At 36.0% G+C, this 17,880-nt stretch overlaps 1 protein-coding gene across 3 annotated transcripts in view; it reads right to left on the reverse strand.

The window, feature by feature from the left end:
* The window catches only part of POF1B (POF1B actin binding protein), a 108,979-nt gene that overhangs the window by 42,379 nt on the left and 48,720 nt on the right, over positions 1–17,880 (reverse strand). For all 3 annotated transcript variants that reach the window (XM_021932870.2, XM_031660622.1, XM_031660621.1), the window contains exons 7-9: positions 15,356–15,486; positions 3,926–3,953; positions 2,653–2,727 (exon numbers count right to left, since the gene is read on the reverse strand). In XM_021932870.2, coding sequence (XP_021788562.2) covers positions 2,653–2,727; positions 3,926–3,953; positions 15,356–15,486 — 234 coding nt within the window. The remainder of the gene's footprint in view (positions 1–2,652; positions 2,728–3,925; positions 3,954–15,355; positions 15,487–17,880) is intronic.

Here is a 17,880-nt window from a genome sequence, read left to right on the forward strand (position 1 = left end):
CCCAATGAGATGACCTGGGTACCTTAGTTCAAAATGCAGAAATCATTTGTCTTCTGCATTGATCTCTCTGGGAGCTGCAGACCCGAGCTGTTCCTATTCAGCCATCTTGCCCTGGAAACTTTTCTAGAATTTTCTAAATTATGTTAAGTGGTTGAAGCAAAATTTAGTAACACTGTCTAATGTAGTTCTCAATGTATGTGGAGAGAATATTTAAGACAATTATAAATGCAGATAATAAAGATATGTAAAGGAAGCAAAATTTTATACATTTCACTGAAACTGGTGAAATATCAACACCAGTACACTGGGCTAAGTGTTTAAATGGTTTAAAATAATATACAATGTAATACTTAGAGCAACCACTAAAAAGCCATAGTAAGAGATACAAGCAAGGGTACTAGAGACAAATTAAAGTGGAATTCTAAAACATGTTCAAGTAATCCATGGGAAAGCAGGACAAAGAAAACAGGGAAACAAAAATTAGAGACAACAAACAGGAAATAAAACAAAATGACTGATCTAGCCCTAACATAACAATAATTGCAACTTATCTAAATATACAAAATAAATAAAAGACAGAGATTGACTGAGAGGATAAAGAAAAAAAATCCCACTCCCATATCTATAAGATACTCACTTCAAATAAAATGAAAATTTTGCGCATATATATGTATATATATGATAGTAAAAGGTTGGACAATAATCAAACCACACAAACATTAATCAAAAGAAAGTTAAAGCCATGCTAAAAGGGAAATTGTAGCACTAAATGCTTATATTAGAAAACAAGAGAGGTTCCAAATCAATAACCTAAGTTCCTATGTCAAGCACCTAGACAAATAAGAGCAAAATATACCAAAAGCAAGCAAAGATAGGGCGTAATACAGATAAGAACAGAAACTTATCATTTTTGTGGTAAGACCATTAAAATTCATTCTTTTAAAACAGAAATCAATGAAACTGAAAACAGAAAAACAATAGTGAAGACCAATGAAACTAAAATCTGCTTATTTGAAAAAGTCAATAAAATTGATAAGCCTCTGACAAGATTGACAAAGAAGAAAAACAGAAGACACTAATTATTAATATCAGGAATTAAATAGAGAATAGCAGTACAGCCATCAAAAGGATAAAATACTATAAACAACATGAACAACTATACATGCATAGATTTGACAACTTAGATGGAATGTACTACTTCTTTGATAAACACAAGATACCATAACTCACCCAATATAAAATAAATCATTTGAAGAGCCCTGTAACTATTAAGGAATTGAATTTAGTTTTTTTATTCCCCTAAACCAAATCTCCAGGCCCAGATATTTTCACTGGAGAATTCTATCGAATGTTAAAAAGGAATTAGCAACAAATATTCAGAGTCTTCTAGAAAATAGAAATGGAAGAAACATTTCCTAACTCATTTTATAAAACTTGTATTACCCTGATATCAAAACCAAAGAGAGTACCGAAAAAAAGAAAGAAAAGAAAACTACAAACCTACAAACCAATGTGTCTCATGAACTTAGACGCAAAGATCCTCAGAAAGAGTTTTCAAAAAAAAATAGACCTGGAATGCACGTTGGATGGATATCCCACCACCAGAGATAATATCAAGAATGGCTCCCAGATTCAGGTTTTGAGGAGCATATGTGTTCCTCAAACCACCATCTATAATACAGACTGTTTGTCACTAAAAATAATATTTCATTTAATTTTCATAAACATTATACCAGGTTCAATACTTTGGTGATCAACAAAGACCTGAGACCAAATATCAAACTTAGAAATTGGTGTCACCAGACAAAACTAGATTATCTTTAGGTTCATTTGTTGGAAAAACATGTACTCTTCTCTTTAGTCATATTTTCTTAGCATCTATCTTTTTTTTTTTTTTTTTTTTTGAGACGGAGTCTTGCTTTGTTGCCCAGGCTGCAGTGCAGTGGTGCGATCTCAGCTCACTGCAATCTCCACCTCCTGTATTCAAGCCATTCTCCTGCTTCAGCCTCCCAAGTAGCTGGGATTACAGGCATGCGCCAACATGCCCAGCTTATTTTTGTATTTTTAGTAGAGAGACGGGGTTTTACCATGCTGACCAGGCTGGTCTCAAACTCCTGACATCAAGGGATCCGCCCACCTCAGCCTCCCAAAGTGCTGGGATTACAGGCGTGAGCCACCGCACCCAGTCCTTATTATCTGTCTTGATCTGTGGTCTCTCCCTTCCTCATGGGGAATTTACTGTTCCAGTGGTCTCTAGTCTTCCACAATTCTGGAAAAGTAAGGAATTGGCCTTTCCATTTCTCCTTGCCAATGATGAGATAGGGTGTGTGTGGTAGGAAAGAGGGTGGAATGGAGAAGAGGAAGGCAAAAACTATGAGATAGAGTCAGATTGTACTAAAGTGCTGAGGGGTAAATAAGGGCATTCTATAGAAGGGAATAATATTTCCAGAATGTGTTCCCAGATGCTAGTCATTCAATATACTTTTTGGTGATCTCACTAAACTGAAATATAACCCTAGTCTAATAAAAGAATCATCAACTCTTAGGAAAGAGGATTTTAATTTGGGACTTTCTGTTCTTAATCAAGGGAAGCAACCTAGGAAGCTGTTTGTTAGTGTTGATTTCACACATCCACGCTTGACCCCATCTCACCTGCAGAATGTAGCGAATTTGCTGTTTTGTAAACTCTGATAATCCTTTAGGAATCAATGATTCAATGTCTTCCAACTGTAAGAAAAAAAGGCTTATCCATGGAACAGATACATGTCAATCTTAAGAAAAGCAATCCACAGACTTTTGTGTAATGGGACATATTTTAGGAATATTAAAAGATTAATTCACTTTTTGAGAAACAGTTTCTATGAGTTTAATTTCTAGCTTTATCAGTTCTTATTTTAAAAAATCAATTATATTACAAACAGTATAAAAATAATCCTGAATTCCACGCATTCGAGGGAAAACCTTTAGGAAACCAATGAGAAGTTCCATTTCTATTTTTAAAAAGATGAAATTAAAACAAAAGCAAAATGGTCTATTAAATACCTTTACACACTTTATTCATTGTATATTTTTAAAAACTGGAAGTTTTTTTGGGTGATATGACATTCTAGAAGTTCATTTTTGAAATAATGAAAACTTTGGGAAATAAAAATTAAGGGTGTTACAGGTTTTACTGAGAATTTACATAGAGCTGTGGTGACTTTTGAAAGATTGTAATGTTGCCACCACAACACTGAAACAGCTTCAACTAATTTTAAGTGAGGAGCTGAAGGGAAGTATTTCTTAAAGGTAATTTAGGAATTACTGAATAATTGTAATGAATGCAGTATACCAGTACACTGGAAAAAACGATTAAAATCACAAAAGAGGGAACTGTGCTTTTTATTGCATTGAAATAGGTTTTTCTCTATTTGATTATTCTATTAAAAGCAATTATTAAGATAATATGCATATGTACTAGATTAATACTTGAACATATTTTTACTTTAAGTTGCTGACTGGCATGGCACATACAAGGTTTTGAAGCATATTAAAACTAAATTTGCTATTTAATTAATCATATAGATTTCAGTTTTCTAAAGCAGAGAATATGTGGTCAGTGAAATAAGTCTTGTACCCCATAAATAAATGCACCTACTATGTACACACAGAAATGAAAAATAGAACATTTCAAATAAATATTGCAATAAGCATAGACAAATCACAAAGTGACAGTTGATAAAACTTTTTTGTGAATGATTAGTAGTTTTATAGTTATTATAAATATGTAGTGTTTATATAATTTTAAAGGCAAAATGGCCACAAATTTTTTCACTTACCTGCATTTTCAGTCTAGTAAAGGTACTTAACTAAAAGAATATTATTATTGCAAATATCAGAATCTCTTATTACACTATATTCGATTTTCAACTATTTTTGCACTTACCTCATCTGTAGACTCAAAGTCTTGTTTGCTGCAAGAACAAAAAAAATGATAGACAACTTTAGGAAAGTATATTCACTGATCATATATAAATGCTAGTTTCCTATTAATTGTATCTTACTTTTTGAAATATAAGAGGACTTATTCAATTTATAAGCACAAGTGAAAATATTAAAACTAAAATGGCACTTTTACTTAGTTTGACTAAAATATTTTTTCTGGAATTAGCAGATCTATTAAAAATGAACATCCGAATAACAAAATAATAAAATATACAGAAGTGGTTAGTACCATCCGTTAGCACCAGTTTAATTGTGGCTAGATTAGAAGTCCCCTGTGCTTGGCAATAAATGCTACTTGGGTGAATAAATAACAAAAATAGCTTTTCTCTCTCTATTTCCACTTTCATTTTCTCCTTCTTGTATCTTTCAGTGCTGATTCCATCTTCTCTCCACAGTGTTTTCAAGTTCTTCATACCCTATTTAATAAAATCAAAGCTTGCAAGAAAAGCCTGAATAACTCATTTAATCTATACTAGAGTATATTTGGCAATGACTAGCTTGAATGATATTTGAATAGTTACATAGGGACAAAGCATTAAGCAAAATGATCAAAATTCTAGTGGGGTAATAGAATTTCCAGCATCATAATGAGGATTTGGTCACAGGGCTTGAAAGACCCTTTGTGGAGCCATGATAGGTAGGAAAATGCTGAAGAAGATTTGTTTCTGGTTATACCAGACTGGCACTTGCTCCTTTGGGAATGTTGAAAACTGGAAAGGATACATTGATACTGTTGTCTGGGGCAAGACACAGGCCTTCATTTTTGCCAACTTGTTCCCACTCTTCTTGATGGAAGAATTAGGCCCAAAATATATATGGTAAACATACTTCTCAAACAAATGAACAGAAAACAGTAAACATGGGTTCTGACAGCAAGGCATAATATTTATTTTATTTTAAAATAATTAACTTGACTTTATTGCCTAATAGAATTTTATCATGAAAACATTTCAAGATTGATTTGTGTCTTCTTTTTTTTAACTTTTAAATTAAGTTGAGGGGTACATGTACAGGTTTGTTATATAGGTAAATTGCATTTTGTGGTGGTTTGGTGTACAAATGATTTCATCGCTGAGGTAATAAGCACAGTACCCAATAGGTAGTTTTTTGATCCTCATCCTCCTCCCACCCTCCACCCTCAAGTAGGTCTGTTGTTCCCTTCTTTGTGTCTGTATGTACTCAATGTTTAGCTCCCACTTATAAGTAAGAACATGCAGTATTTGGCTTTCTGTTTCTGCATTCGTTTGCTAAGAATAACAGCCTCCAGCTCCGTCCATGTCCCTGCAAAGAACATGATCTCATTCTTTTATATGGCTATATACTATTCCATGGTATAGATGAACCACATTTCCATTATCCAGTCTAAATACCGTCAGTGGGCATTTAGGTTGATTCCACGTCATTGTTATTGTGAATAGTGCTGTGATGAACATAGGTGTGCAAGTGTCTGTATGGTAGAACGATTTATATTCCTTTGCGTATTGTTGAAAACAGTTTGGCAATTAGTCCAAGAACTTAAAACAGAATCAGCATTTGATTCAATGAATTTCTGGGTCAAATGGTGATTCTGTTTTAAGTTGTTGGACAAATTGCCAAACTGCTTTTCACAATGGCTGAACTAGTTTAGATTCCCACTGGCAGTGCATATGCATTACCTTTTCTCCACAACCATACCAGAATCAGTCATTTTTTGACTTTTTAATAACAACCATTCTGACTGGTGTGAGAAGGTATTTCATTGTGGTTTTGATTTGCATTTTTCTAATGTTCAGTGATGTTGAGGTTTTTTTCATGTGCTTGTCAGCTACATGTATGTCTTCTTTTGAAAAGTGTCTGTTCATGTCATTTGCCCACTTTTTAATGAGGTTGTTTGTTTTTTGCTTGTAAGTTGTCAAAAAGAAGTGTGGCAATTTTTCAAAGACCTAAAGACAGAGATACCATTCTACCCAGCAATCCCATAACTGTACATATACACAAAAGAATATAAATAATTCTACTGTAAAGACACATGCTTGTGTAAGTTCATTGCAGCACTATACTATTCACAATAGCAAAGACGTGGAATCAACCTAAATGCCATCAGTGATAGACTGGATAAAGAAAATGTGGTACATATACACCATGGAATACTACGTACCCATAAAAAACAAGATCATGCCCTTTGCAGGGACATGGATGGAGCTGGAGGCCATTATTCTTAGCAAACTAACACAGGAACAGAAAACCAAATACTGCATGTTCTCACTTATAAGTGGGAGCTAAATGATGAGAACACATGGACACATAGAGGGGGAACAACACATACTAGGGCCTATTAAAAGGTGGAGGGTGGGCGGAGGAAGAGGATCAGGAAAAATAACTAATGGGTACTAGGCTTAATACATGTGTGATGAAATAGTCTGTACAACAAACCCCCGTAACACAAGTTTACCTATGTAACAAGCCTGTACTTGTACTCCTGAACTTTAAAAAAATATTTAAATTCCTTATAGATTCTGGATATTAGACCTGTGTTGGATGCATAGTCTGCAAATATTTTCTTCTCTTATTCTGTAGATTGTCTTTTAAGTCTGTTGATAGTTTATTTTGCTGTGCAGAAGGTCTTCAGTTCAATTAGGTCCCATTTGTCCGTTTTTGTTTTTGTTGTAATTGCTTTTGGCATCTTTGTCCATGAAGTCTTTGTCAAGACTTAGGTCTAGAATGATATTTCCTAGGTTATCTTCGAGAGTTTTTATAGATTTTGGTTTCAGGTTTAAGACTTTAATCCAACTTGAGTTAATTTTTGTATATCGTGTAAGGAGGGTTCCACTTTCAATATTCTGCATATGGCTAACCAGTTATCCCAGCACCATCTATTGAATAAGGAGTCCTTTCCCCATTGCTTATTTTTGTAGATTTTGTCAAAAATCAGATAATTGTAGGTATTTGGCAATATTTCTGGGATCTCTATTCTGTTCCATGGGTCTATGTGTCTGTTTTTGTAGCAGTACCATACTGTTTTGGTTATTGTTGCCTTGTAGTAGAGTTTTAAGTTGGGTAATTTGATGCCTTCAACTTTGTTATTTTTGCTTAGGATTGTCTTGCTATTCCAGTCTTTTATGGTTCCATATGAATTTCAAAATAGTTTTCTTTAATTCTGTGAAGAATGACATTGTTAGTTTGATAGGAATAGCATTGAATCTGTAAATGGCTTTGGGCAGCCGTATTGTCATTTTGATAATACTGATTATTCTTATCCACTAGCATGGAATGTTTTTCTATTTGTTGGTGTCATCTCTGATTTCTGTGAGCAGTGTTTTGTAATTCTTATTGTAGAGGTCTTTTACTCCCTGGGTTAGCTGTATTCCTAAGTATTTTACTCTTTTTGTAGCAATCGTGAATGAGATTGTATTTTTGATTTGGCTTTCAGCTTGGATATTGTTGGTGTATCGAAATGTAGCTGATTTTTGTACATTGATTTCACATCCTAAAACTTTGTTTAAGTGGTGTATCAAATCAAGGAACCTTTGGGCAGAGACTATGGGGATTTCTAGGTATAGAATCATATTGTCTGCACAGAGGGATAGTTTGACTTCCTTTTTTCCTGCTTGAATGTCCTTTATTTCTTTCTCTTGCCTGAGAGCTCTGGCTGGGACTTCCAGTGCTATGTTGCATAGAAGTGGTGAGAGAGAACATTCTTATCTTGTTCTGGTTTCAAGAAGAATGCTTCCATCTTTTGCCCATTTAGTATGATGTTGCCTATGGGCTTATTAGAGATGGCTCTTATTATTTTGAAGTATGTTTCTTCAATTCTTAGTTTCTTGACAGTTTTTAACATGAAGGGATCTTACATTTCATCAGAAAACCTTTTCTGTATCTTTCGAGTGATCATGTGGTTTTTGTTTTCAGTTCTGTACTAGCATTTATTGATTTGCATATGTTAAACCTACCTTGCCTCCCAGAAATAAAGCCTACTTGATTGTGGTGTGGATTAGCTTTTTGATGTGCTGCTTAATTTGGTTTGCTAGTATTTTATTGGGGATTTTTGCATCAATGTTCATCAAGTATATTGGCCTTAATTTTTATTTTTTGTTGTGTCCATGCCAGGTTTTGGTATCAGGATGATGCTGGTCTTATAGAATGAGTTAGAAAGGAGTCCCTCTTTCTTATTTTTTCAGAAGAGTTTCAGTAGAAATGATACCAACTCTTCCTTATACATTTGGTAGAATTTGGTTGTGAATCCATCTGGTTTTGGGCTTTTGCTATTTGCTAGGCTCATTATTACTGACTCAGTTTCGGAACTCATTATTGGTCTGTTCAGGGATTCAGTCTCTTCCTGGTTCAATCTTCAGAAGTTGTATGTTTTCGGGAATGTATTTGCTTTAGGTTTTCTAGCTTGTGTGCATAAGGGTGTTTGTAATAGTCTCTGAGGGATTTTTGTATTTCTATCCCCTTTTCATTTCTGATTGCATTTATTTGTATCTTCTCACTTTTTCTCTTTATTAGTCTAGCTAAAGGTCTATCTTTCTCATTACTTCTTTCAAGGAAACAGCTTCTGGATTCATCACTCTTTTGTACAGTTTTTCATGTCTCAATTTCCTTCAGTTCAGCTTGAATTTGGTTATTTCTTGTCTTCTACTGTCTTTGGGGTTAGTTTTCTCTTGTTTCTATAGTTCCTCTAGATGTGTTTTTGGGTCGTTAATTTGAGATCTTTCTAACTTTTTGATATGGGAGGTTAGTACTATAAACTTCCCTTTTAACACTGCTTTGTTTGTATCCCAGAGATTCTGATACGTTGTATCTTTGTTGTGATTCGTTTCAAAGAATTTCTTGATTTCTGGCTTAATTTCATTATTTACCCAGAAGTCATTGGGTAAATAATGAAATTAAGGTTGTTTCACTTCCATTTAATTATATGGTTTTGAGTGATTTTCTTAGCATCAATTTCTATTTTTATTGTACTGTGGTTCAAGGGTGTAGTTGTTGTTATTTCATGGTTTTTTGTTTGTTTGTTTGTTTGTTTTTTGTATTTGCTGATGATTGTTTTATGCTCAATTTTTGGTCAATTTTGGAATATGTGCCATGTGCAGATGAGAAGAATGTATAGTCTGTTGTTTTGAGGCGGAGAGTTCTGTAGCTATCTCTTAGGTCCATTTTGTCAAGTGTTGAGTTAAGGTTCCGAATATCTTTGTTAGTTTTCTGTCTTGCTGATATGTCTAATACTGTCAGTGGAGTGTAACAATCTCCCACTGTTATTGTGTTGTTATCTAAATCTCTTCATAGCTCTCTATGAACTTTCTTTATGTATCTTGATGTGCCTGTGTTGGGTGCATATGTATGTGGGATTATTAGGTCTCATATTGAGCCCTTTACCATTATGTAATGCCCTTTGTCTTATTTGATTTTTGTTAGTTTAAAGTCTATTTTCTCTGAAATTAGGGTTGCAACACCTGCTTTTTTCTGTTTTCCATTTGCTTCGTCGATTTTTCTCCATCTCTTTACTTTGAGCCTATGGGTGTCATTTTATGTCACATGAGTCTCTTGAAGATAGGATACCTTTGAGTTTTGCTTCTTTATCCAACTAGCCACCCTGTACCTTTTAATTGGGGCATTTAGCCCATTTGTATTCGAGGTTAGTATTGATCCTGTCATCATGTTGTTAGCTGATTATTATGTAGACTTGTTGGTGTGGTTACTTTATAGTAACACAGGCTCCGCCAGTGTTCCTGTATGCGTTTGCCCGCATATAGTATCACTGTCCTGTGTACTTAAGTGTGTTTTTATAGTGTTTAATAATGGTCTTCCTTTCCATATTTAGCAATTCCTTCAGGACTTCTTGTAAGGTATGTTTGGTGCTACCAAATTCCCTAAGCATTTGCTTCTCTGAAAATGATCTTATTTCTCCTTTGCTTATAAAACTTAGTTTGGCCAGATGTGAAATTTTTGGTTGAAAATTATTTTCTTTAAGAGTGCTGAATATAGTCCCCCATTCTCTTTTGGCTTGTAGGGTTTCTACTGACAGATCTGTTGCTGACTCAATGAGGTTCTCTTTGTAGGTGACCTGCCCTTTCTTTCCAACTGCCTTTTACATTTTTTTCTTTCATTTCGAGAATCTGATGACTATGTGTCTTGGGTGGTCTTCTTGTGAAGTATTTTGCAGAGGTTCTCTGCATTTCCTGAATTTGAATATTGGCCTCTCTAGTGAGGTTGGGGCGATTTTCGTAGACAATATCCTGAAATATGTTTTCCAAGTTGCTTCATTTTTCTGCCTCTCAGGCATGCCCAGGTGTCATAGAGGGTCTCTTTACATAATCCCTTATTTCTCAGAAGTTTTGTTCATCCTTCTTTGTTGTTTGTTCTTTTTCTCTGAGTTATTTTGTTGAGCCAGTCTTCAAGCTCTGAGATTTTTTCCCCCACTTTTGTCAATTCTGCTGTTAAAACTTGCAATTACATTATGAAATTCTTGTAGCACGTTTTTCAGCTCTATTAAATCAGTTTGGTTCTTTCTTATAATAAGCCATTTTGTCTATCAGCTCCTGCATTGTTTTATTGTAATCCTTAAACTCCTTGTATTGGGTTTCAATTTTCTCCTCTGTGTCGATGATCTTTGTTCTTATCCATATTCTGAATTCTATTTCTGTCATTTCAGCCATCTCATCCTGGTTAGGAACCACTGCTGGGGCACTAATGCAATCCTTTTGAGGTAGGAAGGCACTCTGGCTTTTTAAGTTGCCAGAGTTCTTGCACTGGTTCTCTCTCATCTTTGCGGGCTGATGTTCCTCCAATCTTTGAAGCTGCTGACCTTTGGTTGGTTATTTTTTTCTTTTATCCTGTTTGGTGTCCTTGGAGATTTGGTTGTAGTACAAGGTGAGTACGGTCGACTGGCTTCATTTCTGGAGGATTTTAGGGGGCCAAGGCTCAGCTACGGACTCCTGAACTGCATGCTTGAATTCTGGGGGGGTGGTATTGGGCCAGACTTTGATATATGGCCCCTGAATGTTAGGAACTTGCCACACTGGAGAGGTTGAATTCTTCCCAGACCGCTGGTCACAACACTCCTATGGGTGGTGCCAGCCACCATACTCTATAGAGTGGTGGCAGTGTGATCCACCTTCGTTTGCACATGCCAACAGCAGTGGCAGTATGGTGGGGTGCACATTCATTGACTGCAACATGGAGATTGCAGGTGCAGGCGTGCCGGCCTCTGTGGTAGTGTTCACAGTGGCAGCTGTGGCAGCATGGTGGAGGTGGGGGAGGCATCAGGCTCCGCCAGTGTCCCTGCATGCGTTTGCCCGGCAGTGGTGTAAGCACAGGGGTGGGGCACTGGTAGCACTGAACTGCGCGCGCCCTTTGTGTGCGCGTTCACACAGGCGGCAGCTACTGCTGGGGGTGGGGGCGGGTCCACTGGTCTTCCCACATACTTTCACATAGACAGCAGTGTCCGTGCAGGTGTGGGGCGCTGGTGGGTGCTGGACTAGTGGTCTCTGAGCCGACGAATGCTCTGATGATAATGGCGGCACAGCAGGGGACTGGGGGGCGGGATGCACCGACGCTGGCAGCTGTGGCACAGCAAGATGCATGCGCACATTCATGCTAGTGGGAAAGGGGAGGCAAGGCCCGTCTGCACACACGCACTGTCAAAACGATGTGGAGGATGGGGTTAGCCATAGGAGAGTGCGTGCAACAAAGTGGCACGAGTGAGGCTGTTATGGGGAAGGACACGGGCAGACTGGTGCATGCCCACGGGGGCTGCTCCCCTGCCCACTAGAGCTCTTCACTGATAAAGTAGTGCCTGTCAGTGCAGGAGGTATGATGAGGGCTCCCAGGACACACCCCACCTGGGCATCTGAGGCTGCACTACAAGCAGGCAGAGCCAGTCTGGGGCTGCAGGAGAGGGCAGTAGACTGAGGGGTGTTCTGGCCTCTTCTCATGGGCAAGACTGCCCTGCAATGTTTAGGTCCAACAGTTTCCCTAGGGCTAAAGTGTCCTAGGGATGGGCATCCTTGGCTGTGTTCCACTACAGAGGCTCCCACACCAACCCTCTAGGCTCCACACTGACTGGAGTTCTGCCCCTACCACTTCTCTAAGCATGTCTCCCTGCCAACTCACGTGTTCATGGGAGTTGTGGAGTCTCCTGCTGGCAGGTTTCTAGAGGCCCATGCCAAGTGCAGGTTGCTCTTTACCTGCTCAACTCACTCCTTCCCGAGGAGTTGTTGGGGCCTAGAAAGGAGCCCCAGTGTGTGGGTAGCCCCGTTCAGGATTCCCAGCTTCTTTCCTCTTCAGCCCCCATAATATTTATTTTAAAGTAAAATAGTTTTAGTGTGTTAACTCCTACCACTACTTTCTTTGTAACGGCTTATGAGTAATATATTGCCTACAGAGACAAGTGGGTCACTTACTGTGCAAAAGCTCTTACACACACTTATAAAACTATATGAACTAGTGAGTAGAAAGATTACTGAAGGTTCCCTTTTCCAAGGCATGACTACATATGTGCAATTGTCTGCATGTACCTATGTGGTATTTCCTGTGTTGCCCAAAATCGAATTTATAGGGAGGCCCTAGCAAAAGTAGAAATAGCTTCTTGTTTTTTAATGCTTTACTAAAGTAACTACATGTATAGATGCAAAGCTAAAGCAAGTTAAAAATGTGAATCACAATGCAGTTTTAGTAGTCTTGCATTACTCTTAACTGGAATTATGATAATATTAATAGACCTTTGCATTTAAAAGATACTAATCCTTACTTCTTCCAATTCAAATGCCAACCTGATATACACGTCCCTAGTCACTTTTCTTTCTATAAATAAGAAAACAAAACAAAGAAACAAAACAAGGAACAATAAATAGCACTTAATATCAGAATTTTAAAAAGTTACCAGAATGGTTTCATGTGACAAACTTCTTTAATTTTTACCTTGCAGCCCACTAATTGCTGAATTGCACTTTGGAATAATAGGAAAAGTGTATACAAAAGAGGAGGGAAAGATGGAGAACGTGGAAGCAAAGAGAGCAGATTAGGGAGGTGGAAAAGTCAGTGGGGAGTATATCTTCATTCAACACTGGAAGATGGTGGCTAGAATTACATTGGGCAGAAAAAAGAACAGAGTGACACTCCCTGTATGCACAATCTTAAACAATTTGCCTAATATTACACATCTAGTGTTGCAAGGTTAAGTGATTTTCCTAAGGAAAATTGGTTCTCAGAGTGTGGGTTCTAGTCCCAGATTTTGCCACTTTTGCAGCCTCAGTTTAGTGGTCCTGAAACTTGATCATGTATCAGAATCCTCTGAAAAGCGTGTTGCTGAGCCCTCCCCACAGAATTTCTGATTCTTTAGGTCTATTTCTAAATGTTCACATGATGCGGATGCCACTTGTAACTAAATATCTTAACTAATTTATTGCTTTAACAAATGAATACGTATTTTTACTTGCCTGATACTATGCATTTAGTATGTATAAAAAAAAAAAAAACTGTGACATGAACCCAGGATATGAACGCTGGATCTACAACAAGGGTACTTAAGACTATGTCCTATATACTTCTGAATTTTACAATGTGATACTTTGATAGAAATATTCACAGGGCATGGTTAATGCACAGAAGTAGAGCACCTAGACCAAACTGAAGATTTAGGGAAGGCTTTGCAGAAAAGTTCATAGATTATAGGTAAAGGAGTACTCAAAAATGTTTGAATCTATCTCAGGCACTTAGTAGCTGTGTGATCTTAATAACTTATTCTCTTTGGGTCTTCATCTGAAACTTTGTAAGGTTATCATGCAAATTAGGTAATATAGATAATGCCTGGCACATGGTGGATGCTTAACATACAACTGATTATTACATTAAGGGAAGTATTTTAAAATAATGAACATGTGTAAAGAGATGAAATAGTTGTTTGGGTAATGGGAAAGAAGGAGATTTGTTTGTGTAATGGGTAGTGGAGATGGTGTTGATTAGGATAAAACTATGATGAAGGTCAAGTTGAAGATAGAAATCATGCATTTATAATGGCACCAGTTCAAATAAATGGCTCTGCTTTTCTCTAGCAGTGATCAGCTGCATGAGCATAGCAGTAATTAAGGCCTTTGTTCATTTAGCAAATATCTGTTGAGCACCACAGTAAACCAGCCACCACACTATGCACCAAGGACACCAGGGTAAATAAAACAGCCCTCATGGAGCCCTCTGCATTCTAAAGATAGTGGGTGTTGGATGAAGGAGGTGTTGGTGGTTTTTTTAAAAAAGAGAATAGGGCAGAGAGTTAGAGTAATCCAGAGTTGGGGTTTTGCTAAGTGGGAAGGGCAGTTCAACAAGGAGGCAAAGCAGTTGAGGGTGACAGTAAGATAATGGTTGTAGTCATTAATATGAAAGCAAGAAAAGTCAGGTGGGAGGGAGCTAATATATGGGGAAAAGACAAGCTGTACAAGAGATTAAGAGAGAACACATTACAGACACCAGAATGTTGACATGGAAAAATATATACCATATATATTTGAGTGAGAAAACATACAAAATAGTATATATGGTGTCATCCCATTTACATTAACCTATATATTATATAAAATTATATATTATTTAAAATCTAAGAAGTAGAAGAATCTAGTTAGTGAAAAGTCTGAATTAGAAAAAATTCTATTGACTTTCCTTTATCTTCCAGATTATTTTGAATTTGTGGAGCTTTCCTAGATTTTGCCTGACAGATGGCCACAGATATGCTGTAACTATATAGTAGAAGGCACCTTTTGGGGTGTAGCTTATAGAATTCATTTCATGACAAAATATGGTCTCATCTACACATGAACAGTTGATAAATTTTTAATGCATATCTATTTAAATCTATAATTTTATATTGTATTATATAAAATTATGTTTATATCCATTGATATATTTTTAATTTAATGTAATAGATAATATAATATACAAAGTTTATATATAATATATGACATATCAAATATATTTTAAACTCTGGCCTACATATGATGAACGCACATAAGTGGAAGATAAACAGTCGTGTGTTGGCAATAGGATGGTACCTAGTATCATCAATATAATATCTTAAAACAAGTTATAGTATGCCATGCATTTTTTAGCTCCTTGCCCAAGAGGTTGCTTTTGCCATGAAAGTACATCACAAAGGAGGGTACATGGAATTCTTTACTAATCCTAAAAGGGCTTGTGTTTTTTGTTTTTTGTCTGATGATTTTCATAATCTACGTTAACTCTTAAAATGAGACATTTGCTCATATCTGTCCTGTTACCTATTGAAAGTACTAGAGTTTTGCTGTGAACCTAGAACTGCTGGTAAAAATAAAGTCTATTTTTAAAATATTAGAATGTTGTAAAATGTTTGGTAGCTACAACATGAAGGCAAATAATATGTTTACAGTACCTTCCTCCAATTCTCTGCAAATGTTCTAATAAGCAGTGATATAGATCCGTATTCTTTCGACTCAGATCAGCAAGCAACTCTCCAAAATATCTGGGGTCCAATTTTTCAGGGCCATCGTCCTGAATTATCACCTGAAGCAAACATCAATCACAATTGTAAGCAATATTAAGTTTTTCTAAGTTCACAGATATTTTTATGTGAAGTGAAAGCAAGATAACCTATTAAAGTCATCACACAAATCAAGCCATTTTTTCAGAGATACATTTTTTAACGTGGGAGAAATTTAAAGAAAAATCAACATTGCGATGGCAATTTCAACTTATTTTCACTGAAGTCTAAGTGTTCGAATGAATGAGAAACTTGAATAACATAAACATTCTTGAATATAGGCATTAAATAAAACAGCAAAATGAGCAAATTAAATCACATGGCTTATTCATATGTCTCCTGTGGAAAAAAGAAAATATGAATTATACTTTTTATTAATTTTTAAAATTAAAAATTAATTGACACATAATAAAAGTACATATTTATGAGTTTTAGTGTACTATTTCAATACCTGCATACAATCTGTAATAATCAAATCAGGATAATAGCATACTCATCATCTCAAACAATAATCATTTCTTCACGGTGAGAGCATTTAAAATCCTCTCTTCTAGATATTTGAAAGTATAGAGTAAATTTCTATTAGCTATAGTCTCCCTACAGTGTTATAGAACACTGGAACTTATTTTTTCTACATAGTGGTAGTTTTGGATTTGTTAACCAATCTCTTCCTATACTTTCTTCCCCCTCCCTTCTAAGCCTCTTGCTACCACTATTCTTCTTTCTACTTGCATGACATCAATATATTTATATATTTAGCTCCCCCATATAAGTGAGAACATGTGATATTTATCTTTCTGTGCTGGGCTTATTTCAGTTTACATAATGTCCTCCAGACTTATCAATGTTGCCTCAAATGACAGGATTTTATTCCTTTTTATGACTGAATATACTCCATTGTGTACATTGTGTATATACACACCATATTTTCTTTATCCACTTACCCGTTGATGGACACTTAGGTTGATTTCATATCTTGGATATTGTTAATAGTGCTGCAATCAACATGGGAGTGCAGATATTTCTTCAACATACTGATTTTTGAATTATACTGACTATAGTAGAATTACTTCCAGTTGGACTTGCATATTCTAAGTGAAAGTCAGTCTGATTTGTTAGTATATCTTAAAGGTAGATTAAATAAACCTACTCAATTCAATGCGTTTTAAAGTATTTCTTGTTTGACTTCCCCCATTTATTATTTAAAGCGAATATTTAGTCAATCTCACATTGGAAAGAGTAGCTCAGAGCCAACTGTAGAGAACTCATAGACTTCAGAGACATTTGAAATCCTAGACGTAAATTACTATGAACAGTGTCCTAAATAAGACCATTCTACTGGCTTCCTATTCTTGGGTATCAATCCTTTCAATATTATTGGGCGCTGTGGCTCCCATCCCCAAAACACACTGCCTGGAGGATGATAACTTAGGTTACACTCCATACTACTTTTAATATTGCATGTGAAACCAAGTACCCTAAAAACACATTTATTCTTAAGCATATAGATGGTAAATGGATTTGAATTTGACTACTGATACTTCCTTTTCAACCTCTCCTCTGAATGCAGACCTTAAAACACTGTACATTCTAAAGCAAATGGAAGAATTGCAAAGTAAGCAAAGATAATTTTTCATAATTACATCTGTGACACAAAAATCAGTTTATAAAATGTTGATCAGTGAAAAAAAGTGAGACACAAAATACAGTGTAGTATCATCACATTTTTGTTAAGTCTAGATGAATATACCACAATATTAGTTATCTTGTCCATGTACACTTTGGAGTTGCTTTCCTGAGTAAATAATGATTATCTCCTAAAAAGAATAAAGTCTCATGCATGAAGGCATGAGTAGATGGGTAAACCTGTAAAGTCAATATTATCACATAGTACGTTTAAATATAGAATTAACAAGTAGTGCATATATAGAGATGTAGATAATATATGAAAATAGACATAGTTTCATATGTCTATATTTATATATTCTATATAAAACCTTTAAATGCTTACATAAACATAAATTTATTTTTTTCCCAGTATGTTCTCTCCTTTAGCCATAGTAGATTTCACTCTCTGGGGCACACACCACACATTCCTGCCTCTAGGATTTTACTCACATTGTTTTCTGCTTAAATACCCTCTGTCCTTCTTGTTGTATATCCAAATCTTACCCATCCTTTGAAACTCATCTCAAAATCTATCATATCCATGAAAACTAAAACTATGCCAACCAACAAGCTAATTCAATTCAGCTCTTTGTGCTCAGCTATCTTGAATTGTTTTTATACTATTATACAGATGTAAGTCTTGTTCTCTCAGCACCCTCTTTTTACCACAAAAGAAATAAACAAGAATGAGTCATATTTTTTGGTATATTTGATAGTATCTAATACGGTACTGATTAAATACTCTACAG

This window comes from Papio anubis, chromosome X (assembly GCF_008728515.1).
Source record: "Papio anubis isolate 15944 chromosome X, Panubis1.0, whole genome shotgun sequence".
Classification (NCBI taxonomy): domain Eukaryota; kingdom Metazoa; phylum Chordata; class Mammalia; order Primates; family Cercopithecidae; genus Papio; species Papio anubis.